This window comes from Heterocephalus glaber, unplaced genomic scaffold, assembly GCF_053883595.1.
Source record: "Heterocephalus glaber isolate CG9 unplaced genomic scaffold, H.glaber_assembly_v1.0 deba00001737, whole genome shotgun sequence".
Lineage (NCBI taxonomy): Eukaryota > Metazoa > Chordata > Mammalia > Rodentia > Bathyergidae > Heterocephalus > Heterocephalus glaber.
The window spans coordinates 3,927,774-3,953,190 of record NW_028258445.1 but is presented as its reverse complement, the minus strand read 5'-3'; the positions used below and the strand labels follow the sequence as shown (position 1 = coordinate 3,953,190).

General features: G+C 45.7%; 1 protein-coding gene across 2 annotated transcripts in view; it reads right to left on the bottom strand.

The window, feature by feature from the left end:
• Positions 1-24,492, bottom strand: part of Rapgef2 (Rap guanine nucleotide exchange factor 2) — a 216,976-nt gene extending 192,484 nt beyond the window's left edge. The window contains exons 1-2 of one of the 2 annotated variants that reach the window (XM_087200331.1): positions 23,946-24,491; positions 11,629-11,705 (exon numbers count right to left, since the gene is read on the bottom strand). In XM_087200331.1, coding sequence (XP_087056457.1) covers positions 11,629-11,631 — 3 coding nt within the window. In that variant the 5' untranslated portion in view covers positions 11,632-11,705; positions 23,946-24,491. Of the gene's footprint in view, positions 1-11,628; positions 11,706-23,945 lie in introns of both variants that reach the window. The other variant, XM_004868568.3, reaches the window with a different exon arrangement.
• Between the last annotated feature and the right edge of the window lie 925 nt (positions 24,493-25,417).

Genomic DNA, 25,417 nt, shown 5'->3' with positions numbered 1-25,417 from the left:
ACTTTTTCCTTTTCTCGTATTTATTCCTTTCCCCCTCCTCCTCCCCTTTTCCCTTTGCCCCTTTTCTTCCTATTTCACATTATCTATTGCATATTTTGATCCTCATTTACATTTTCAGTTTCTCACACCAGAGAAACTATTCGGTATTTACACGTGTGTCCTATTTATTTCACTTAAGAATCATGGCCTCAATGTGCATCCATTTAGCTATACATGTCTCTAGTTTCTCATTCTTTATGGCTGAGTAGTACTCCATTTAAAACACACACACACACACACATTTTCTTTATCCAGTCTCCAGTTGATGGGCAATTGGGCTGTTTCCAAGCACACTACCCCTGAGCCATGGATGGCCCTCCACACACTGATCAATTATCTTAATCATTAAGAAAATATAAACCTGAACGTAATGTTTATAACTATACTATTCGTAATTGCTAAAAAGTGGAAACAAACCAAGTGTACATCAACTGAAGAACAGCTAAGCAAAATGCAGTGGACCAAAATGTAGTGAAGTATTATTTGCCCATAAAAAGAATGAACTGCTCAAAGGGTGCAGGGATTTTCTTTCTGCAGTGATGAAAATGTTCTTCGCTGTGCATGTCTGTGAGCATACTAAACACCACTAATTACATATTTAAGGGTGGGTGAATTTTATGTCTGTGGATTACATCTCAATAAAAACACAACCAGGTACCATTAAATACCTTAGATGTCTTAAAAATAAAATCCAAGTGCTAACTAAAATGCAAAACAACTTGCATTTCTGTACATTGATGAAGAAAATACAATATAATACAACCACTTAGGAAAAGCGTTTGCAAGTTTCTCACACAGTTAAAGATATATCCACTCTATATGCTACCAACCCAACACTTAGGTCTTTATCAAGAAAAATAAAAGCATATATCAATGCAAAAACATATAGGTGAATGTTTATGGCCACTTCACACCTAACTGGCAAAAACTAGAAGCAATCCAAACATCATCAGCCAGAGAAAAAATAAACAAGTTTCAGTTCATCCACACCATGAACAACTACTAGTAACCAATAAAAAGAAATAAACTATTAATACAAGCAACAGCCTGGCTATATCTCACAATTACTCCTCTTATGAAAACTGACCTACAGAGAAGACTATACACTGTATGATTCCAGGTACTTGTCAGCCTTACCACAGCAAAGCTGTAGCAAGAGGAGCAGATCAGTGCTTGGGAGAGACAGTGCTGAGCAGAAAGGGTTGGCTACAGAGGGGACGAGGAAATTTTCCTGGGCAATGGAGAACTCTCTGACAGTACTCATAGCTGTCCCGTGACTCTGCGCGGAAACTCAGAATTTCACACTAAAAAGACAGACAGAGCTGAGGAGGTGGCTCCGAGGTGGTACACATGCCTGCCATTCACGAGGCCCTAGGTTCAATCCCCAGCATTGCAAAAAAAAAAAAGCTGAATCTCACCATATAAAAATTATATCTAACTTCTAAAAAAAACTGTATTCAGCTTAATATTATAAAAGAAGAAATGTCCTAACACAATGCTGGTAGTACTATAAACTGCGGATACAGTAAGGAGCAAAACTAGAAATGTAAATCCCTATGGCCCAAGCAGAAATACACCAGGAGACATAAGTGAGGGATATTCATGGTAGCACCTTAAATAACCTGTAAGAGTTAGACACACGCATGCACACCTGAACACTTGATCTTAGCCAAAAAGGCCAAGAAGCGATACACACACCTAAACAAGGGAGCTCTTCACACACTGATCTAGAAAGATCGGCATGTTAAATAAGGGTCACACATAAATAAATCATGCAGATATAATTTTGAGCAAAAGAAACTATTTCATATAGGTCTATGAATACTTTTAAATCTCTTAAAGAATAATCAAGCCCTTATCAAGCCTTAAAATCACCCACCAGCATTAGGGGACCAGGAATTAAGTGGGTATGGCCAGAGGAGGAAATAAGACTCCACCATGTACCTTTCCGTATTTTTTGGTGTGTGAATCATGAAAAAACAAAACTAAATATATAATATTTAAAATATCAACTTAAAAAACATACAGCTTAAGTATGTACAAGGTATAAGCATTTTTTATAACGCTGAAGACATCCCAGAAACAGAAAGTGTATGATCTCGGGCACTCACCACATGAGTTACCTTGAGATTACAAGAAAATGAGCAATCCACGTAAGAGACTGCAGTAGCTACTTAACCTTTCATTCTGATCTAGCACCCCACAAAAATGGAAGAAAATGGGGCCAGGGGTTTAGCTCAGCGGCACCATGCCTGCCTTGAAAGCACAAGGTTCTGAGTTCAATCCCCAGTACCAAAGGAAAAAAAAAAAGAAAATGAAGAGGAAGAAATCATGAACAAAGAACGGTTTAGAAGGAAAACTTACAATTTGGGGGGGGGGCACCGACATGAGAAAACGAGCCAAGAAGCTTTGGGTCCCTTTCTTCCCCGCAAGGTTGTCTCCCTTCCCTAAAGGAAGCCGGCACTTTCCACATCTTGGAAGAGCCAGAGAAACAGCTGGGATCACTTGCTGCAGACACAGTCGCATGTCCTTGCAGCTGAAGCACAGGGAGACATCACTTAGACACTAACAGACTTCCAGGCAGGTTACCGTGGGATTTCAGGAGCACGCAGGGCCCTGGAAGCACCACATTCCAAAGCCTAGGGGTGAACTGTTTCTCATTCTCTAGATGAGACCGAGACACAATCATAGAATGGTGTCGAGCTACATAACTTCAGATAAATAGTATTTCTACGCAGGATATGAGCTTAGGAATTATTAGTGTATGTACATGAGTAAATGCCTCTCAATTCTGTCAAATTCTAATCCAACTAGTCCCTCTTGAATAGTGTGTGGTCAGACACAAAATTCACATAAAACCTAAGTGATTATCCTCATGGCAACAATTAGGAAAGCACAATGCCAGGCACCCTGTGGCCCCTCAATCAGGGCCCTGAGCTATGGCCCACGTGTGCACCTGGATCCTCCCAGGCAGAAGACTGCCAGCCCCGTGCTTTTCCTCTATGTCCCCACACCAAAAAGCCAAGTATTAGCTAAGCAATTCCATGCTGCAACTCCATAAATAAGAGATGCCAGCTCTGTGTTTCTGACAAAGCAGCAGATGCGAGCTGTGCTACTTCCGAGAAAAACCACTCAGTTTCCCAAGTCCAGACCAACCAGCAAGGCCTCGATCAAGCCCAAGGTCCCCACAGCCCAAAGAGCTCAAGTGCACTTACCACTTAAACCTTCTCCAACTGACAAAATCCTAACACACCACTGATTGGGGCGGGGGTCAAGATACCAATCGTAACTGATCAGCAATCACCAAGAAAATACACTTAAGTCCTTAACATGGTAGTCAACTGAGAAAATTAGCAAATAATAAATCTGATAGTATTAAAACCATCATTTGAGGGGAGCTAGGGCTCATACCTATAATTCCAGCAGCTCAGGAGGCTGAGGCAGGAAAATAACAAGTTTGAGCCCAGCCTGGGCAACTAGGCCAGTGTGGAGATCAGTGGGAAGAATAAGGCCTAACTGGCCTCCTCGGTGAGCACTAAGGAGAGAGAGGGCACGCGAGTGTGCTGACACACTGCGGGGAGAAGCAGAAACACCCGAGGTTGAGCTGTTTACCCAGAGAAGTGCCGTGGAGGGCGGGAGACAGGTGAGTCCTGTGGACTCTAACTGCTCGTGCCCGGGTCTGCATGAATAAAGCCAAGGGGCGCCAGTCACTTGGGCTCCAGGTCGAAGGGAGACATGAGCCCCCTGCCCCCCAGGTTTTACCTTGTTTCTGCGTCTCTTTATTTTTCATCTTCGTCACCCCTTGGCCAGGATTGAGCTTGTAGGCTGGTTCCTACAGGCAAGACCGTGTCTCAAAATTAAAAAATTAAAAATTAAAAAAAAGAGCTGATGGGGCCAGGGATGTAGCTCAGCAGTACAGCACCTGTCTGGCAAGCGTGAGGCCCTGAGTTCAATTCCTGGTATCAAAAAGGGGAGGGGAGGGGAGGGCCAGGGATTTAGCTCGGAGGTTTCACCGCCTGCTGTGAAAGCCCAAGGACCCGAGTTCAATCCCCGGTACCAAAGAAAAGAAAAGGAGAGGGGAGGCTGAGGATACAGCTCAGTGCAAAGGCCCTGGGTTTAAGTCCCTGTTACCATCAGAAACAAAGTCATATGAAACTACTGCCTCAGATAAAACTGGAGAGTAAAACAGGCTGCTAGAAAGGTCTAGTTAAGGGCCAGGGATTTAGCTTAGTGGTTCCAACACCTGCCTCGAAAGCACAAGGTCCCAAGTTTGATCCCCAGTACCAAAAAAAAAAAAAAAAAGCCCTAGTTAAAATAACAGCTAACATTTATCGACAGCAATCTATTTGCTAAGTCTAGATCTAATTTAAAAGCAGAACTCCCAGTCCTACTGTATATTAACTGTAATAGTTTTAAATTTTTTAATTTTAATAAAATTAGACTTTAGTCCTGAAGCTCATCTCCAAAGTAACAGCAACCTGGTAGAGCATCTTAAATACAGAAAAACATCCTAAGCAAACCACAACTTCACTGTAAAAGTGTTCATTAACAGCAGGAGACACTTACTCCCAATCTCACAGCACACAAAGTGGAGTTAAGAGGAGGGACTCTGAAAAGACAGTCAACGTCCCTCAGCAGCTGGGATGTGGAGACAGCACCTCCCACCTCGCCAGCGCAAGTGAAGACTGCATAACGTGGGCCATGAGCAAACACACAGCCAGCTACCTGGCACGGAACAGGCACAGGAGTGCCAACTGCTTTTCCACACCCTGCTCCCCAAACGTGAGGTGACAATGCACGACCCGACTGCAAGAGTGAGCACTGCGCAGACAGGCTGCCCACTATAGCCACTGTGGTACTTTCTAAAGAACTACACCCACAAGCAGCTCTTCGTAACTACAGCAGAATGTAAGTACTCAGACTGTTGTGCTTCCACTGGGGAAAAGTTACAGCAATTCAAGCTCCTTTTGAAATTCTTCAACACACAGCCCTGAAATTCCTCTCTCATATTCTTACTGCTCTCCCATTTTCTATGTAGGTTTCTACCCACGTGTCTAAGCTCAAATTTAAATGCAGAACAGTGACAGATTTTAGTAATCAAAATGTTTATTCTCTTAAACCAGAACCCCATAGATGTTACACATATGGAAAGACTCTGCTGCTTTTCAAAGTGAGGAACTTTGGGTTCGGCTTCTTTACTAGAATATAACGATCAAAATTATTAGAGATACACTGGTGGATAGTTTTTACACAACAGTTCTCAGAAGTCTGAAAATGTCTTATATGAAAGCTCATTTTAAAACTCAATATGAAGCCTGTGCTTCTGAAATGATTAAGATAAGTATTAACCTGGACAACCAAATAATTTTAAGATATGGATTTCCTGATTATACACGTCAAAAGAGGCATTTCTTCTGTAAATACCACCAGGCAAATATTACAAGGATCTTAGCCTATTATAAGTTACCAGTTTTACTGGCACTCATATTTTTATTATGTTGTTGATAGTAAGGCCTTACATTAGGACTTTCTCATGGGTTATGCCCATTTAAGCCTCAAAACTACCCTAACAATAGATACAACTTCGTGTCCCATTTTGCAATGAGAAAACTAAGACCCGATGAAAACTGCAAGGATCATACTGAGAGTATGGGATAGAACACGAGTCTCTCTTTACCAGCTACTTTTCCTCACTACATGTAGACTCCAAAATGAACTATTACAGTGAAACTGATGTAAAAGAGAAATTAAAGGTATTATGACTCTCAATTGTTTTGGTCGCAGAATCTCACGAGAGTGAATATATCATTCAATGTATCTGCTGATCTCCTAACTTAGAGAAGTTCAGCATTCACTGGATGCAAACATATATACCTAAATACAGTCTAAGACTGTAACTGCAAACTCGGGCAGAGTAATTCGGTCACGATGGCTGAATGCAATCTGAATCACTACCTCCTGACCAGTCAAGAACAACTGTGACTTGGCCGTAAGATAATCACAAGCCTCGGCGACAGCACCTTCAAACCAGGGGGAAGGGTCAGAGGTGTGTGGCGGTGGTGAGCGCCTGCCTGTCCAGCATGCACTGGGCCGCGGCCTGCAAACAGCACTGCAAACAATAACAACAACTCTCTGGAGTTAAAATTTTTTAAATGTAGCCAACTATGCTGAACCCCTCAGTATTGCTTATTCTACTATTATGACAATCTCTAACACAATTCACATGTTTAAATATTTCCAAAATGCTAAGAAACTATAATAAGCCATGAAGATACACATGTCAACAACACAGTTTTACCTTCGGAAAAATCTGCAGTTTGAAAAGGGAAAGAAGATGTGTACACCTAATAATCATGAAATTATTACCAAGGGACACATGACTTAAAGAGATGTCAAACTAAAAGCAGTAAGATCCCATAAAGAAAATTCAACCTCTTGGTCGCATGCCCAGAAAAAGCTTCCTGTGAGAAGCAACGTTTACACTAGTCCATGAAAGAGTTACCAGAACAGGCTGAGCATGGTGATGTGGGTCAGCAATCTCAGCACTTGGGAGGCTGAGGCAGCCTGGGCTACACAGGGAGTTCATGGCCAGCCTAAATTACATCACTACACACTGTTTCAAAAAGTAAAATAAAAAAGAAGAAGAAAGCCTTACGACAGGCGAGGAAGGAGAACAGCATTAAATGGAGTTACTAGCACAGATAAAAGGGAAGAAATTACAGAGTGCTCGTGGTTAAGACCTGAAATCTGTAGAACTGAACTTGGAAAGAAAAGCTACAAACTCCAGTTACCCCTTACGAAAATCAATCTGAGCAGGCAGCAGTTCACACAGAAGAGAAGGCCAGCTTCCTGTTCTTTGTGATTACAAGCACAGCTGTCGACAACTGCCCTGCACGTGAACGGGCAGGCTTGACACCAAGAAATGGGCTCTGGGAGTTTGCCTCTGACACACTTTTCTTCTTGCAGTCTTGACCCTATAATCCACTGAGGGGGAAATGGAAATTAGGATGTAGCCTAAAAGCAGAGGGGAAGAGGGTGCATGGGCCCTGACATTTTAATAGTCATTCTCACAGTCAGCACACCAGAAGCTCTTAGAACCTTCTCAATCAGACAATGGCAAGGGAGCAAGCTTTTCTTAAAATCCTCAATAAGATAGGTGACACTTTATAAGCAAAATCATTTAACCTATTAAAAACAAAACTAAAAAGACTTTTTTTGGTACTGGGGATCGAACTCAGGACCGTGCACTTGCAAGGCAGGTGGCGGAAACACTGAGCTACATCCCGGCCCTTATTTCCTCTAAAAACTCTTCCCACCTTAATGAGAATGATGAATTGCTCTCGAAGATGTATAGGATATGCCCTGGGTTGTTTTTTTCTTCCCCACTCCCACACGATTTTGTTTCAACCCCTTTTAAGGTAGGTGCTTCTTTCCTGAAAATCAATTCAATATGTTTAACATTTACTGTCTTCCCCCCCCAAAAAAAGGGGAAAAATGCACAAAATACTATATAATATGCAGGGGAAAGGTTTACAGTTTTCAGCCCTTTCCAGAAGACTACACTCATGAACTATGGTTCCTAAGTGACTGAACTGGCAGAGCAGAGGGTAAACTGGCTACTCCTCTGCAGGGAAGTGGCTGGAGAAGCAAACCCCAAGAACACTTCACAGGACAGGCTGAGTGCTGGACAGCACCCTGGAACAGCTCCTCCTCCGCATTCTCCCAACCGCGGCTGACACAGCGGTGTCTTTCAGGGCACAGGACAAACAGCGCTGGAGCTCAGCTCAGCCGAGGGCTCCCACTCCCCACCTCAGAGGGCCCGGCCCCACGTCGCTGGCGTGAGTCGCTGCCCCAGGCGTACAGACTACACTGCCGGTTGCACACAGGCTCTCTGCGGTCGACAAGTAACAGCTGCCGGAGACAACTCCAGGGCACGGTGTGGCACAGAGAGACTGTGACTCAGACAGGTCTGTTTGGGTACGAGATAGGGAAATGTAAACAACTTAATAAAGATAAACAGTTTTACCTCTGAATCCAATTCCAAGCTTTAAATGATATGGCTACAATCATTTCAAATAAGATAAAGTGGCAATAAAATATTTGACTTAGGGGATTTCTGAGCACAACACAATGTTGAATTATTGAGCAGAGGACCTAGGATATGTCAGGTACTGGGCCTGGTATATCAGATGGGTTTTTAAGAATTCATAGTTGTACCAGAAGCAGTAGTGCACACCTATAATCCCAGCACTCCAGGAGGCTAAGGCTGAAGGATCACAAATGCAAGCCCAGCCTGGGCAATTTAGCATCTTACGAAACCCTGACTACAAATTTTTTTTTTTTTTTAATTAAAAAGGGCTGGAGACGTAGCTTGGTGCAAAGGTCCTGGCTTCAAGTTCAATCCCAACACCAGGAGAAAAAAAAAGAATTTGTAAATGTCTGTTTATTTTAATAATGAAAACCAAATTCAAGAGAAAAAACTATATTAAACCTCTCCTTTAGAAAATGTGGTATTTATACACAATGGAGTACTACGCTGCCATAAAGAAAGATAAACCTGAGACATTCGTAGGTAAATAGATGCCACCTGAGAACATAAGGTTAAGTGAAAAAAGTCAGACACACAAGCTCAAATACTTCATGGTTTCTCTCATATGAGAAACACAGAGAACAAAATAGAAGACAGCTAAATAGGAAGACGTTCAACTACTTTCCCACACTATAAATTCTATTCTTTTTTTTTTTTTACTGATACCAGAGATCGAACTCAGGGCCTTGCACTTCCGAGGCAGGCTCAGTGCCACTGAGCTAAATCCCCCACCCCAAGTTCCATTCTTTTAAAAATATTTCAATATTTTAAAAAATTTCAATATATATATGCTAATTGGTTTCCTTTATACTACCAGTTTATCTCAGTTCACTGAAGAGATCTGTATTATCCATTTCTTTTTTATAAGAATCCTTTTGGCTTATGCCCTGTAATGAGTAACTACTCTGAAGATAACGACACACAATGTAATAACTATTGTTATTCTCTTATTTTTTGATTATGGCATTTTGTTTTATTTTTCATAAAAAGAATTTTAAACCTCTCCTTTAGATGGAGGGGGAAGGAGGAGAGGGGAAGGGAATGAGATTCTAAAAAGAATTAATATGCTTTAAGTACACATACCAACTCCCCACAATAAATGTAATCATTATGTACTCCAAGCATGCAAGAATAAAAAATAATGCAGGCCAAAAAAGATACCCTCTTCTTTAACTTTAGATTTCTAGAAAACCTAGACAAAATTTCAAGAAAATCAGGTTAGAAGCTAGCCCAGTACAGTGGTGCATGGCTATAATCCCAGCACTGAGGGAGGCTGAAGCAGGAGGATCACACGTTCAAGTCCCACCTGGCCAATTTAGGAGCCCTGTCTCAAAATAAACAATACAGTTTTGTGGTAAGAGCACTCTGTGGCTTGATCCCCAATACCAGAACGAAAGAAGAAAGGCTACAAAGCTGAAGGCAACAGCCTAGACCAAATGATGTCCTTCCTCTGAGCAAAATTCTACGATTTAGAGATACCACACTGGGTGAAGACTGGTAGATGAATAATGAAAACTATACATTATCCTAGTATCTTTAAAAGATACTTTATAAAGCTGTATTAACAGTGCTATTTGTGGAAATAAAACTTCTCCCCTCAGAACATGTATGAAAGCATCACCAGGGATGTCTGCCGGCTACTCAAAGTATATTTAGGAGTCCTTTCGTTGTATTTAGGAAGAAAAAACAACTGAGACCAGAGAGCTGTGTGCCTGCTGCTTCTAAAGAGAGAAACGAGCTGCAGCTAGCCCTCTCTGTGATCACACAGGACGGCCAGCGCCAGGCAAGTCGCACCTGGGAGCCACACACCCACCCTCCGCCGACCCTCTGACAGGTTTCCTATTTACTTACCTTGGCCTCCTACAACCAACCTACAGATATGAGGACCATACTTAGAAAAACCGCATCGTAGGTGTCACGAGGCGGCAGAGACATCAGCAAGGCAGAGCCCTCACACCTCTCCGCACCAGCCGAGAGAGCAACAAGGTAACTTTTGTAGAGTACATCAAAGTGGGAAGGGATTGGCGCTTCTAACAGGAGAGACCTCCCATCACAAAAAGTAACCACAACCTTGCAAAGACTGGAGACTTACCACACTGAGTAGGTAACTTTGTACACACTCAGTTTAAATGCTTCCCAAACTTTTACGGTAATTATTGACAAACCTATAAAGGCAAAACAAAAGTAGAAAACAAAAGTGGTGGATGAATGCAATTGAAAATCCGTGTTTTCATTTCCTATATTATCGGAGAGACCACCTTAATCTGCCTACAGTAGTGTTTGTTTCTAAGGCAACAAATTTGTTTTCTACAGAGCCAACAAACAAAAAACCTACAAAATTTCTTCCGAGTTACTTTGCCTTAAGAGAAAGAACTGAAAATGCTGACGTACCAGCATGGTGGCACAGGCCTGGCTAAGTGCAGACTCTTGCCTTGAGAAAAAAAGGGAAAGGAAAAGGGGAAAAGAAAAGAAAGAGCGTGAGGCAAGGGCTCCTACAGCTCTCAGGTGTGCAGGCTGGGGCGAGCCGACCCTGACCCACCGCTTCCCAGCGCTCCCTTCACACTGCACGGAACCGGGGACAACCCCCCCCGCGGAGACAGCAGTGTGGTGGGCAGGCGTCTCCGCGTCCGGGGCGCTCCGTCACGCGGACCCCTCGCCCTGCGGTCAGGCGCAGGCCGGCAGGAGGTGACTGTCCAGCCCCGCGCTCAGAGAGCAGCCGCGCCCAAGGCACACCCTACTGAGAAGCGCACACCTAGGCTCGGGCCCTGGCTACAAGGCAGGCAGGGCACTTGCTCCCACTGCGCCTCCAGCGGCCGCCCCGCTCCGCACCCACACCGACCAAGCGAGGCCCCGCTCGCCACGGGCCGCGCGTCCCCGCACTGCAGCCCCGTCGGTGCCTGGGCTGGGCCGGCCACGCACACGCGCAGCGCGTGAAAGGAGCTCGGCGACGCGCAGACCAGCGCAGGGCTGAGTGCGGGGAGCCTCGCCGCGGACGCCCGGGCCAGTCGGCTGCCCCATGGACCAGAGGGTTCCATTTCCAGTGGTTTCCCAGCTCCGCCCTGGGACATACAGAAATTCACTTATCCGCCCCTGGTATTTATTTCCTGTGCTCAGGTCTCCACACTAGATCAGAAATTTTCAAAATATTTTTATAGAAAAAAATTTTTATTGGTAAGCCTCTTTTTGTACTAGCAATAAAGCGGGATGGCTGGGACCCCAGGTCTCCAGGCCTCCCCGAAGCCCTGCCTCTGGGGCCACCCATAGGTCTGTGAGGCAAAATGAGAACCTGGAGCCAGAGCCAGGTGAGCGTGCAGTTCCTCCCCACCCCAGAACCGGTCCTGACGCGGCACCCAGACTCGGAAGGCAGCCAGGGTCCTGCAGTTTCAGCTCTCCACATCTCCAGAAGTCGCAGTTCAAAGTGAGCGTCTCTGAAAAGAAACTCCGAATCTGCATGCTTCACAACCCAAACACAATTTTGAGCCGGGCATTGTGGCACGCACCATTAATCCCAGCTACATGGGAGGCTGAAGCAGGAGGGTGACAATTTTGAGGTCAGCCAGGGTTACACAGTGAGATCCTGTCAAAAAAAAAAAGCAAAATTGTTGGGAGTTCCACAGAATGAAATTTTGGTTCATTCACAAAATTACTTAAAATACTATACGAAATTACCTGCTGGCTATGTGTATACGGTGTGTATGAAACATCAAATGAACTCCACGTTTAACCCTAGGCCCCATGGCCACCAAATTTCATTATGTATGTGCACATATTCCAAAATCCAAAAGAATCTCAAATTCAAAACATGACCAACTTTCTTGGACAGGGTATACTCTACCTATGTTTTCTTCCACGAGGAAGAATGGTTAAATGTCAAAATCAAAAATATAACAGAGATTAAAGGCAGAAGACAATGAAGTAAATGTTAAATGGTTGCCTCTCACTAAAAATTTGTAAAATAAAAAAATTACCTACAATAAATTTAATAACAGCTTACTTTTTCCCAAGTTTTACACATAAATCAACACGCAAAGCAAGATTTCACTATAGCATAATCTAACTCTGACACTACCCCCTACTTCAATGTATTTGCATGTAAATCATTCTACAATTAAAAATAGTCATACCTATTAAAATGGTCACATTGGGTGGCAGTATGGGAGGTGAACCCAGGGCCTTGGCCCTGAGCTCCATTCCCAGCCCTTTCTATTTGCAGACAGGGTCTCACTTAGTCACCAAACTGCCCAGGCTGGGCTCGAACCTGTGATCCTCCTGCCTCTGCCTCCCAGAGTGCTGGAATTACAGCCACCTCCCACCACCACGAGGACCAGCCTGCAAACAGTATTTGAAAGACAACAGATAGGCCCTGCTCTGCAATAACATGTCTAGCCATCAGCTTCTGATAGCAAATTGTTTAAGGGGCCCTACTACACAGTATTAAGACCAGTTTAATTCCATACATTTTGTATGCTATCAGAAAAACCCCACAGCTAAACATCAACTGCTTTCAGGACAAACAGTACCTACTTAAATGTTCAGTAGCAAAGCTAGTCTTCTGTAACATTCAAAACGAAGCCATTTCTCTTAAAGATAAAACTTTATAATGTATGAATTCAATAGAGTACAGAAGGCTCTATTTAGACAGCTTTCTTTTTACATATACGTTATACGTAAATATAATTTGTTAAAAGTACTGATTCAGCTTTTGAAAGGAATATTAAGTTGAAACCTTAATATAGTAGAAAAATGACAAAGTATTCATGTAAATACAAGTAGAAATATCAGAATGAAGTGAAACTGCTGGAATTTTTAAAATAAAATATATTGAAACAAAAGCAACCGATTAAGAAAATATCTCAAGCACATAAAATTTTAAATCAATAGATAAGATGTTTAGAACAGATACCATAGGACTCATCCGGGTACCATGCAATATTTTATAAATAAACGTTTACACATAATGCTCACCTACTAATACTTTTATCCCTGTGTTTAAAGAGACTAAAGTCCAGCCAGGCATGGTGGTTCATGTCTGTAATCCCAGCACTTGGAAGGCTGAGACAGGAGGATTACTGTGAGTTCGAGGCCAGCTTGGGTTACACAGTGAGTTCAAGGCCAGCATCAACTCCATAACGAGACCATCTCAGTAAAAAAAAAGAGAGAGAGGCTAAAGTCCAACAGTGTACCTAAGAGGGTGAAAACATGATCCCCTGACTGTAGCTATGGTAATGTAGCTCTATAATTCGACAGGGGTCTCCCAGGAGTCTGCTGAGAACCACTGCATAAGCGTATCACAACCATCTATTTCCTACGCAAAGTGAAGGGACAAATGCTGCCAGCCCCAGCACCCATTAATCTTCATCTCTCTCCTCCTCCGTGCTCTACTGTGGAAGCTTAAAAGAGAACACATTCCCAGCCTCCTCTGCGGCCAAGAGTAGCCATGACACCCAGCTCTGGCCAAAAACAAGGACGTAGAAGAGCACTTTCTCTCAAAATTAAAAACATTTTCAAAAATCTCTTACTTAGCAGAAAATGATTTTCAAACTCCTCCCCCTTCCCTGCTTGAGCCCCGTGACTCTGAAGACTGAAATCTCCCGCTAAGTGGAGCACAGTGGTGTGCAGTAGCCCAGCCTGCACAGCCTGCCTTCAGGGGAGCCCCTGCCCGGAGTCGGGTCTCTCTCATCAACTGAGGCGTCACCCTGGTGAAGTAACCCTAGGACCACGAATGCTCAAACGTTGCCTATGAGGAGACAGCCGAGCACTAAGTATCAAGTACTTCTGAACCACTGCACACCAGAGACTACCGTGAATGCTTTCACACACACTGATTTATGTAATCTGAGCAACCTTACAAGTTTGGTAACGTTACCACATATCAGTGGTGAAACTTATCGATCTGTCTCCAAGAACAGAGCGGACAAAATGAAGCCAACCATGTGTGCTCCAAGCGTGTCCCCTTCCTATTAGTCTAACAGCACACGTCCTTTCTTAAAGAAGAGAGGACATCAGGCACACGGGACTTTGACATGCTTGCCTGTCAGTGGCCCGCGTGTCATGCAATGTTACAGTCTAAGACGCCCAAAGCCTGATTCCACTGAGGCTCAGTACCTGGCCCAACTCCATGAACGAAATGCATGTGACTGCACAGCCCAGGATGATGCCACTTACTTACACTAGGAAACAGCACACACTCAAAGTAACTCTTCTGTGAACACAGTTGCGATCAGAGATGCAAGTCCATCTCTCCGTAAACGATGTCAGGGGGAAGGAGGCCTGCACCGTGCTGCCTCATGAGGTTCCGCAGCTGTGATGTGGAGTTAAGCCATACCAGGCAGAACGGCGCACACACAGGAATCCTCACCCATTCCAACTTCATCTCAGGTGACAGTTAGGTCTGGAAGTTCATATCTGGGCATAAGAATTTTTAGGTCCCTGGGTACACCGTATGTCTGAAAGAAGTTTGTGAACCCCAAGCCCAAGTATTAAGCCTAAATGCTGTGACCTACACCAATGTATTTAATCTTCACAACATTATGAGTTTGGTAATGTATCTACTGTTGGTAAATTTTTATCCATCTTTTTTATAAAAACTGTATAAAACAAAGCTAACCTTATGTATGTGTATTCGTTTTAAATTTTCTTCAATTAACACACTGCCTCAACCATTTCACTAATAGTCCAATGTGTACAAAATATTTAGCTAAGAGGTACTAGGGTCTTCATTAAGATTAAAACATCAACCATTAATCAAGAAAAGGATTTTTTCAAAAATATTAATTTAGTAGCCCCTTTCCAGGGGCACAAAACAGCTCCTAAAGCTGTGCTTCCAGCTGAACATGGTGGAACACACCAGCTCTCCATGAGGCTGAGGCAGGAGGATTTCAAGTTCAAACCTAGCCTAGCCAACTTAAATACTTAGAAAGACCCTGTCTCAAAATAAAAAATAAAAAAGGGCTGCAAGTGTAGCTCAGTGCAAAAGCCCTGGGTTTGATAAGTACTCCAGAGGAGAAAAAAGAAAAGAATGTTTCCTTTTTTCACTTTTAACTTTGAAATAAGTTCAGTCTTTCAAAGTGATTAAAAATAGTTCAAATATCCTGTGTCACCCACCCTACTCCCATAGTTTGACATTTAAAATAAGCATAATAAAACTATCTACATAGTCAAATTTCTCGTACAGTTGTAATAATTTTTCTTTCTGGTCCATCATCTCTCACTTTATCTGGCTACCACACTTCCTCTGTCGCCTCCTATCTGTGTCAGTTCCTCAGCATTTCCCCATCTTTCATACCCTCAACACTTAGGGTACTTATTCTGCATCAAGTATGAGTCTGATGTTTTGTCTACTCACACAGTGTGTGTGTGTATGTGTGTGTGTGTATATATATACATATATATATATATTTTTTTTGGTACCGGGGATTGAACTCGGGTCCTTGCACTTGTGCAGCAGGCAGCAAAACCACTGAGCTAAATCCCTGGCCCCCACAGTATATATTTTAAAGCAATAATACTAGACCGGAGGTGTAGCTCAGTGGTAGGGCTTATCTAACTGGCACAATGCTCAGGATTGGATCCACTGCACCACAAAATACAATTTTTTTTAAAAAAGAGAGAGCGATGTCTCCTTCACAGTGTATCCTATCAGGAATGTTACAGCTTGCACCGAGCTGTCCCCCAAAGCCTCATACATGGGGCTTCTCAGAGGTGGCTGGATCTAGAGTGTATGATGCTGGGATTCATGGTGCAGTGGAGGATCGAAGGCCCCAGGATTAAGGGTGTGAGTGCTGCCTGCCCTAGGTAGTCTGGATAAGATTTAAGGGCTAGAAAGAGCTGTGGTCCTCCCTTGTTGCTTTGCTTCCTTCTACCCTGCCGTGGACTGTTTCTCCTCTGCAGTGCCACTCTGCCTTGCAGCCAGCCAATTATGCACTGAAACCTCTCCAAACTGTGAGCCAAATACACCTGTCCTCCTTTAACTTTGGGGGGTTTTGTCTCAGCAACAAGAAAAGTAACTAAGACAAGAAGACACATGATGTTCACATGTTGCATGACTGGCGATGTTAACTCTGATCACTAACTGACCACGTGAATCACCCTTTTGTCTAGCACATCCACACTGTAACTTGCCTGTTCATCACTTAGCAGCCTCTCCGGTTATCAGATCCACTGCTGCAGTACCAAAATGCTTATGTTCAAGAAAGGTTTTTTTAGCCAGGCTTGGCGGAGCATCCCTATAATCCCAGCACTCAGGAAGGCTGAGCAGGAGGATGGCAAGTGCAGGTCCCACCTGGGCAACTCAGTGAGTCCCTGCCTCAAAATTTAAAAGGGGCTGAGGATGTAGCTCAATGACAAGGCCCTGGGTTCAATTCCCAACACCACAAAAAAAGAATGAAAAATCCCCTTACTTTACTTAATAATGGCCACAGAATACAAGAACAGTGACGCTGGTGATTCTGTACCTGTTCTATTAGTTATCACTGTTAGCCTCTTAATGGGCCTCATTTATAAATTATGCGTGCATGCATAGGGAGAAGCGCAGCACACAGAGCTCGGGTAGTAGCTGCAGTTTCAGGACACCCCCCGCCCCCCCCACACACACACCCCGTGGATCGGGCATCACTGTGCACTCAGTAGACTTATCTAGATGGGAGACGGGGCAATTTTTTCAAACAAGGGATCACAACAGCTAAGGCTAGCTTTACCACTTTCATTACTACCAAAGAAAAATGCAGAGAAAAGAAATACAGAGAGGAATGTCCCAAAGATCATATTATCACAACTTACCCAAGACCTTCTGACCATTGGTCTATGTTTTATGCACATTTCAGGATTCTCTCATTGTCCTCACTATTTAAATCCTGCCCACCTTGCCCACCACATCCCTGGTGTTACTGGTATTTTAAGAACGCAAGGCCAAAGCACTCAGTGACAACAGCAAAAATCTGTTTTAACCAAGAACTAATGAGCCTTAATTACACCCAGTGAAAGACACCAGCCCTGAAAGGTCACACACTGTCTGATCGCATTTATGCGACTTGTGTGAAATGACAGTTACAGAACAGGAGCAGGAAGAGGACTGCAGTGCTGGAAGGGCCTCCCTGCACGGACTCAATGGCAGCATCAACGGACGCCGCACCTCGGGAGGGACTTCTGCAGGCAGGCACTGACGGAGAGGCCAGCCCGGAGAAGGCGTCTTCACTCAGTGAATCCACAAGCGCTGCATCTCAAGTAAAAAGTGTAATACAGAGCAAATCACAGTGAGAGAGTTTGGGGAACAACGAGTGAGCTGCAGCCACTTCCCAGCCCAGGCCACCTCAGGCCAGAGGGGAAAGTGAAGGCCGACTCCCCTGAGCCACCGGAAGGAGCAAAAGGGGACAGAGAGTGCCATGCACTCAGCTGTATTCAACACTCAAGAAATTCCAAAGCTCCCCAGTTTGGAAAACTACAGGGGGAGGTCCCCAAAGACAAAACACACTCCTTCAAGTCACTGATTCCCACCTCCAAAACACTTCAGAGGCAGGAGGCGTTTCCAGACAACTGAAAATGCGACGGGCTAAGCTTTCTCCTCCACAAGACCTAACTCCACCATCAGCACACCGAACGTGATCCTTTTACAACCAGACGAGAGAACAGACATCTGAATGGAAAGAGACGTACACGGTTTATGCAGTTTACTAAGTGATGGTGAATTAGCATGTGAGACCAAAAGTGGACTGGGTTTTTTTGAAAAGATAAAAATTCTAAGTTTAAATACTGTGGCAATCAGCTTTTAGCCCTACAAGAGGTGCCATTATAACCACTGAACTAACTTTATATATATACATATACACATATATATGCACGTTCTAGCTCTAACAAAGCCATGAAACATTATGCGTACTATAAATTGCTTCTCCTAATTTCCAACATTAATCAACTTAAACCAAAAAAGTGGTATAGAAGCGAGCTGTGGTGGGTGTGCTGGGCGGCCCAGTGGCAGAGGCTTGGGAGGAGGTGGACCTCAGCAGGCTGAGTCGGGCTGCACTAAGGGGCCAGTGAGACTTTGCCCTTCCCAGTCTCTGGCTTCCTGGCCCTGAGGCAAGCACTGCAGCTCGCAGTGCCACCACCGGCAGGCCAAAGAGCAGTGGGTCCACCTGATCATGCACCGGAAACTTCAAAACTGTGAGCCAAAATAACCCTTCCTCTCTAAGTTTATTACTTCAGGTATTTGTTACAGTGACAGAAAGGCGACTAACACAGGGAGCAAAGAGCCAATCTGAAAGATGCAGTCACTACACTGTCATCTCAAGTAAATGTGAAGTTTTTATGAATAAATTCATCACTGCCTGCTTTAACTCAGAAGTTCTTCAACGCTTCCAAACATTGGCATGCTTGAAAATCATGTTACCATTACAGACTAAGAAATGCTACTAGATTTAGCATAATTTCAAGGCAAAGCAGATGCAAGTGAACCCTCCTCACAAAGGTATGATTTATGCTTTTTTTAACTTTACGATGGTGCAAAAGAGATCTAGGAACCATATTCAGATTTTCCTGGGCTACAATATGCAGCACGAGACAGTATTCTCTCCAGACCTGGAAAAGACCCATCGTTCCCAGTCGCCACCATCACCAAGGCAAACGCAAGATAACAATACAACACAGTGCGTTGCTAAGCTACAGAGGTTCTTTAGGTTAAGTGTACTCAAAATGTAACTCATCATAAGTCAGGAAGACCTGTATTTCATATTAGATTTCCAAATGCACATGTAATAGAAGACATCAATCATTTAAGGAAAAAATAGTGTAGGTAAAAGAAAAACCTTAAAAATCAAGAAATTATATTCAACAACTTGTACTTTTTTCCTATGAACGAGGAAACATCCATCGCTGTCCTGGCATAATGCAAGCATAGCTTCATACAATAAATAGCTATTACCAGCATACACGCATTTCGCTAGCCCATCGAGCAGATCCTGTGCCTGCAAGATTCCTCCTCTGTCTCCACTGTGCAATTCAGGCTTCCAAGCATGCCAAAGCCTGGAGCATGGTGTCAGTCTTTAAAAGACTGCCTGGTCATCCCCACTCCCCTCCACACCACCGAGTTCCACACTCCTGCGGAGCCCTCACCCCTACTCACCCTTTGCCTCCGAGCACACTAACAGGGCCTCTACAGGTTCTCTCAGCCTGCACGCCCCTCACACGCCGTGGGGGTCTGGGGTACCCTTCATGACTCCCACTCCCATAAGACTCGACACACTCATCTGAGACATCCACATGGCACAGCTGCTCTGCCGATAACGCGTCCCAGCCTCCTCACAGGACACTGAGCTCCACGAGGGACACGTATTTCATTTTCAAATTCCCAAAGGCGGGTAAATAATAGGTATTTCATTAAAATGTGCTAAAGTAAAAATTATCATTAGGCACTAAACTAAACTGCTAATGTACTTTCACTAAACCCATAAAACCACCTCAGGAAATGATGAGGAAACTGTTACTTAAAACGTGAAGAGGAAAAAGTACCCTCTGAAATACAGATAGCACAGAACCATAGACTATCACCAGTTTCCAAAGTTACCTGGAGATAAAATTTACAAAATAAGTAACAACTTTTTTTAAGTTTTCATGTTAAAGCAGAAGCAGTCTCTCTGTTTCTAAAAGGTTATTCTGCTGGGGATGGTGATGCATGCCTGTAACCCCAGCACTTGGGAGGCTGAGGCAGGAGGATCACCAGGAGTTCAAGGCCAGCCTGGAGTACATAGCAAGACCCTACCCTAATACATAGATAGATAGATAGGTAGATAGACAGACAGACAGACAGACATCCTCATTTCAGATAATCAATTTATACCTGAGGCATATCCCATTATTACTTTATGTGACCTGAATTTCAAACCTCACCAAAGGGAAAACCTTACTGAGATCATCTAAATCCCCTAAAATAAACATTTTTACAGTTTCACAGTAACACCCTGAAAGTCAGAGGCAGGAGGATCCCCAGTTCGAGCCCAGCCAAGGCATTAGCACTTAGCACTTAGCAAGACCCTGTCTCAAAAAACAGACAAGGCTGGAGTATATGCAGCTCAGCACAAAGGGCCCGGCTCCATACCCAGCACCACAGGTAAATAAGAGCAGCAGAATTAGTTTTCTTATAAAGCAAGCAATACCTAAGAACTGGCTTTGTACTCAGTGCACCCTCTCTTTCTTATTAAACACCAAGGTCATTAATAAAATGACCATAAGAGGAGACTGCACCTGGATGTTTCTGGTTTATGTCCCTTTATTAGGGCTGTGAGGACCAAGAGTTGCCAACAAGGTAGTCCTGTTTACCTGTTCTGTGAGACCCTAGGGCCTGAGACGCCTGTGTTGAACCAGGGTCTGCACAGAATCCTGCATCTGGACACATTCTGATTCTCAGCCACGATATGTAAAGCTAATTATGGTACTGGTAATTACTATACATTGAAGAAGTTATCTGAAGGCTTGGAAGCATCCGCCAATATTGCAAAAGAATGTTAATTTTTGCCATAAATTTAAGTCCCCACTTGTTTAGTCACATGCTAATACAGACTGAAATATTTCAGTTATAAATGTATATTTTAACAAATAAATTCACATATCATTACTATGGAATTTAATTAACTGCTTGTGGTCAAACAATCATTTCTCAGGGAAACATGCTTCTCAAACTGCCTTCAGAAAATGTTGGTGTGTTTCACCAAAAAGAAAAAAAGAAAAAAAAAAAAAAAGCCCACATAAGAAGCAAATATTACTAGGGCCAAAATTCACACTAAAATAAAATCGAAATATAAGCTGTCAAAAATGAGACTACTCATAAACAGTGGTAAAAAGAAAACTCAAGTGGAAAATTTGACTGTAATACCCCCAATTCTTCACCTAAATTTGAAAGTTAAATATTCATCAGAGATGCTCTTTTGTGAAAATTCTCGTAACTTAAAGCTTCCTGGACAAAAGGTTTTTATTTTCCACCCCCCTCATTAGAACTCAAGATGAACTGTACTGAGTGACTTTGCAAAGAATTAAGTCCTCTACTCTGACAGAAACGCTCAGTTGATAAATTCATGAGCTGCATCTAAACCAAAAGGTTAACAGTCCAAGAAACTTTCAGTAGTGAAAGACAAAGTAAGAATATTAACTAGGAGATGGGATGAGATTTTACACATACCATTTTTAAAAGTTAACTTTTACAGCTAGCTAAAAATTCATTAATTAGGTCTTTAAACAATTTTGCAATAAATGTTCCACCTGAAAAACTAAAAACATTATGCATTTAAAACACCTGACAAGCAATTTCCAAAAGCCTGAACTCAACAAGGTAATAAAACAGTTTAGAAAAATCACTTTATTGTAATAAAGCCTCAGGGGATAAAGCTGTATGTAATTTATTTATATCTTTTACTTTATTAAAGTGCCTTAGTGACCACAATTCTCACATAAGTGATTAAAGACACAAACCCAAATAGTTGAGCAAAGCAATTACTTAAGAGTCCTGTTATTCACCAGAAGTGCATTTAAGAATACTGTATCAGGAGATTGCTTCTTGCTCCTATTTCCAAGACAGATGTGTGCTATTTTGAAAACCGCCCCATTGCCAAGAACCTGGTCAGGTTTACAGGCAGGGTTTTTCGGACACTGGATTAACCATGACTTTCTCCTCCTCTAACATCAAGTGAAACTGCACAGCTTCTCGAATCTGGGTATCAGGAGGCCCACTTTCCGGGGGGAACAAAAAGCTCTTAAGGATCCAGTCCCCGAGACCCTTCCCACCCAGTATGCCCTAGCGAACTTCTTCGGTTCCACCAGTGACTCAAGAGCGCTTCCAGGCGATTGACTGACCTAAATACAGAGTTTGGAAGAGGAACTAGGCTGGCCTGTTTAAAAAAAGACAAGAAAAGAAATTTAGAAATTGAATTGAACCAAAAAAGTCTGTACTGTATTGGTTTTAGGCACCTTCCTTTTTGTTTTGTAACGAGAATCACAAATTTCTTTATGGAATCTGTCCTCAGAAACAGACCAAGGCTTCACAGCAAAACCTTCCTAATTCGCGTCCCCGTCCGTCCGTGACACCAGGCTGCTGTAACTACTTCACAAAGTCCCGACTCTCGAGCATTCCTGAGAAGACAGTCCTTACAGAAAAACGTGCAGTGCAGCACTTTTTTTCCTTAATTTTCAAACTTTTAGAAGATGAGTTAGTTCTGACAAGATAGAAAACGTTTACATTTCAAAACTTTGTCTTCAAGCAGTAAACTTGGAGATCTGCACTAGTAAACGCCAAAGGAGCTTCAGATAATCGGGGCTGAACTTCTCGTCGCAGCTCCCGGTCTGTCTCTGGCTGTCCACCGACCTCTGCAGGGGCAGCGCCGGCCCACTCCCACGGACGCCCCTGCTCTCTCCCCACTCCGGCAACCCGCTCCTTCACTGAGCGCAGTCCGCGCGCGGGCTGTCACAGCGGAGCTTCGTCTCGGTCTCTCTCGGTCTCGGGCAGCCCTGCGGGGTGGCTCACGCCGATCTGACAGCCCGTTTCAGGGAGTGTCAGTCCTCCACCTAACACGCCAAAGCGCCACTCCCTGGCCCTGTCTACTTCGCTGGGCCTCTGGCCTCCGCGTCCTTTTCTGAGCCGCCCAGAAGCAGGGTCTGACGCTCTCCCGCGTGAGTTCCCTGGGCCCTCGCACAGTGGGAGAAACTTGCTTCTCCTCCGGCTGCGGCTGCGGCCTGGAACGCGCACTCCGGGGAGCAGCAGACTGCTGCGGGGCCCTCCCGAGAGGGGCCTACAGGGAGAGGCGCCGGGAGGACGCGCACAGCCGGCAGGGACAAGGTCAAAGCGGGACGAGCCTTGGGGGGATGAAAAAGAAAAAGCCTTTTAGAACAGCAAAGGTCTGGAGCCGCCGAAATAAGTGTCCTGTAACCTCTCAGCCCGTCTTCCCTACGCTTGGTAAATACGTCCCGACCGTCCGGACTGCAGACGCCACTGCTCCAGCCGGCAAAATGCAGTCAAAAACAGCACCAGGTGCCATTCTTGGGACCCGGCCAAAGGCAGCCAGAGGACGATTCCATTTCGTTCCTTTCTCCCCACATTCAATAATCACGTCAGAGAACGAGAATTCGGATTCGAACGCAGCACTCAATACCTGAGCAAGAGAAAGAAGCGATTCTTGCAGGCACTAACCCCTAAACGTGCCTGGTGCTCACAAGGGTCAGGACTTGCCTGCCTTAGGAGGCCTGGCCAGCAGCCAGCCCAAGCTCAGGAATCCGCCTCATTATCCAGTCAGCAACTAAAAGCAAAGACGATCAAACCACCACATTTTCAAAACTGTCCCGCTCTCGTCCAAACCCACCCCGTCAGCAATCCCTCGGCTTCCAGTCGGGAAATGAGAAACTCGGGGTAAACAAATGGACGAAGGCTAACAAACTTATCTAATTTTGACAAGGTTGTGCAACGCCACAAGAATCCGCAGGATGCCCTTCCCGGGATGTCTTTGAACTCGCCCGCTCTGCAGTCAGGTCTGCAGCTCAACTGGAAGCACCGGCCCCGCTGCCCGACTCTCTGCCCTTCAGCGGCAGCAGCGTCCTTCCCCAGAGAAGGCAGCACACAGACGGCGCCCGGGAGGTCGCAGAGGTTCGGCTCGCAGCCACACAAGTTTCCTCCCCCAGCTCCCAACACCCCCCGATCCAGGCAGGAGAGCGCACGCGGGGGCGCGGGGGCAGAGGCCGCAGCCCAGACCCGCAGCCCAGACCCGCGGCCCGAGCGCGGCTGGCACCGAGGCCGCGGGGCAGCGGGAGGGTGCGGGCTGCGGAGCGGGGTCGGCCGGGAACGGCTCACCTGCGGGGCGCGCTCGGCCGGGTTCTTCATCACCGCCTGGCGGAAGCTGTTGTCCACGTAGGACGCCATGGCCCGGCCGCTCCTCGGCCGGCCGCGCTGCTCGGGCGGCGGCTGGGCCTCGGCTTCTCTGCTCGGCTCGGCTCGCTCGGCTGCTCGGCCGCGGGCGCTCAGGGCCGGGTGCTGCGGAGCGCGCGGGCCTCGGCCGCCCCGGTCGCCGCCGCCGCGCCTGCTCCCCGGCTGCTGGGCCCGGCCGCGCCCCCCGACTGCTGCTGCATCCCCCCGGGCCGCGCCGCCGCCGCGCCTGCCCCCATGGGCGCCGGCGGCCCGGCCTGCGCCCCGCTCCGAACTTGCTCTCGGGCCGGCGGGCTGCGGCGCGGGCGTGCGAGGCCGTGAGCGAGCGAACGAGCGGGACCCGGAGTGCGGGAGCGGCGACCCCCGCTCTGCCTCCGCCTCTTCCTCTGCCTCTGCCTGCGCCGCGACCGCCGCCGAGCCGCTCCTCAGGGAGGAAGCGGCCTCCGGGGCTCCTTGCTTTGTGCTGCAACCATGGTGAGCGCTGAGTGACGAGCCGCCGGGCCAATGGGCGGCCGCCGCCTCACGGGGCGGGGCGGGCGGGGCAGGCGGGCCCCGCCCCGCGAGCGCGAGCGCGAGCGCGCCCTGGCCCGGCCGCCCTGCGGGACTGCGCGTCTCGTCCCCGGGCTCGCTGGGCCGACGGGGCGGGCGGAACCCCGCGGCGCCGCCCCGGCTCTCCTGTCTTCGCCCCACGCGTGCCCGGGTCTGATTCGGTGTCCGCGTGAAGGCTGGGGATGGCTACTCAGGACCCACCACACTGAGCTTTTACAAAATGTTTCAACCGTGCTCCTCCAACGTCTGGTTCATTGAAACGCTTGGAAGAGATTGTCCCTAACATTGGGGTCCCCAGGCACCGGGTGACAGTAACTGCTGGCTGGTTGCTTAGAGCAAACAGCCTAAGCTATGAATTTGTGTACAGATCCTTTTTAATAGTACTTTTGCTGAACCCCCCTTTTTTCCAGTACTGGGGATTGGACCTAGGGTTTTCAAAATGAGCTGCCTGCCCACCCCCTTTTGGGGACAGTCTCACCAGGTCACTAAGCTGCCTGGGCTGGACTCAAATTTGTGGTCTTCCTGCCTCAGCTTTCTAGTGTGCTGGAATTACAGGCTGGCAACACAAGGCCCAACCCTAACATTCCTTCACCTCTTAGTTGAGCACCAACATCACATCCTCTGACAAAGACCGCCACCTTGCAGTCAAAGGAACATAGCGCCGCTGCCGCTCGTAGGAGTAGGGGATTCAAAGCCAGTGAAGTGGAAAAATAGACCTGAGGTCTCACCCGGTGTCTACAGACTTCTCCGAATGAACAAGTAAACCATGTTCCCTTTCTCCTGCCCCAAGCCTGTTCATCCACGGCCTTCACCAAACCAGCCAAGCCATCGGCCAGCCAAAACACCGGAGA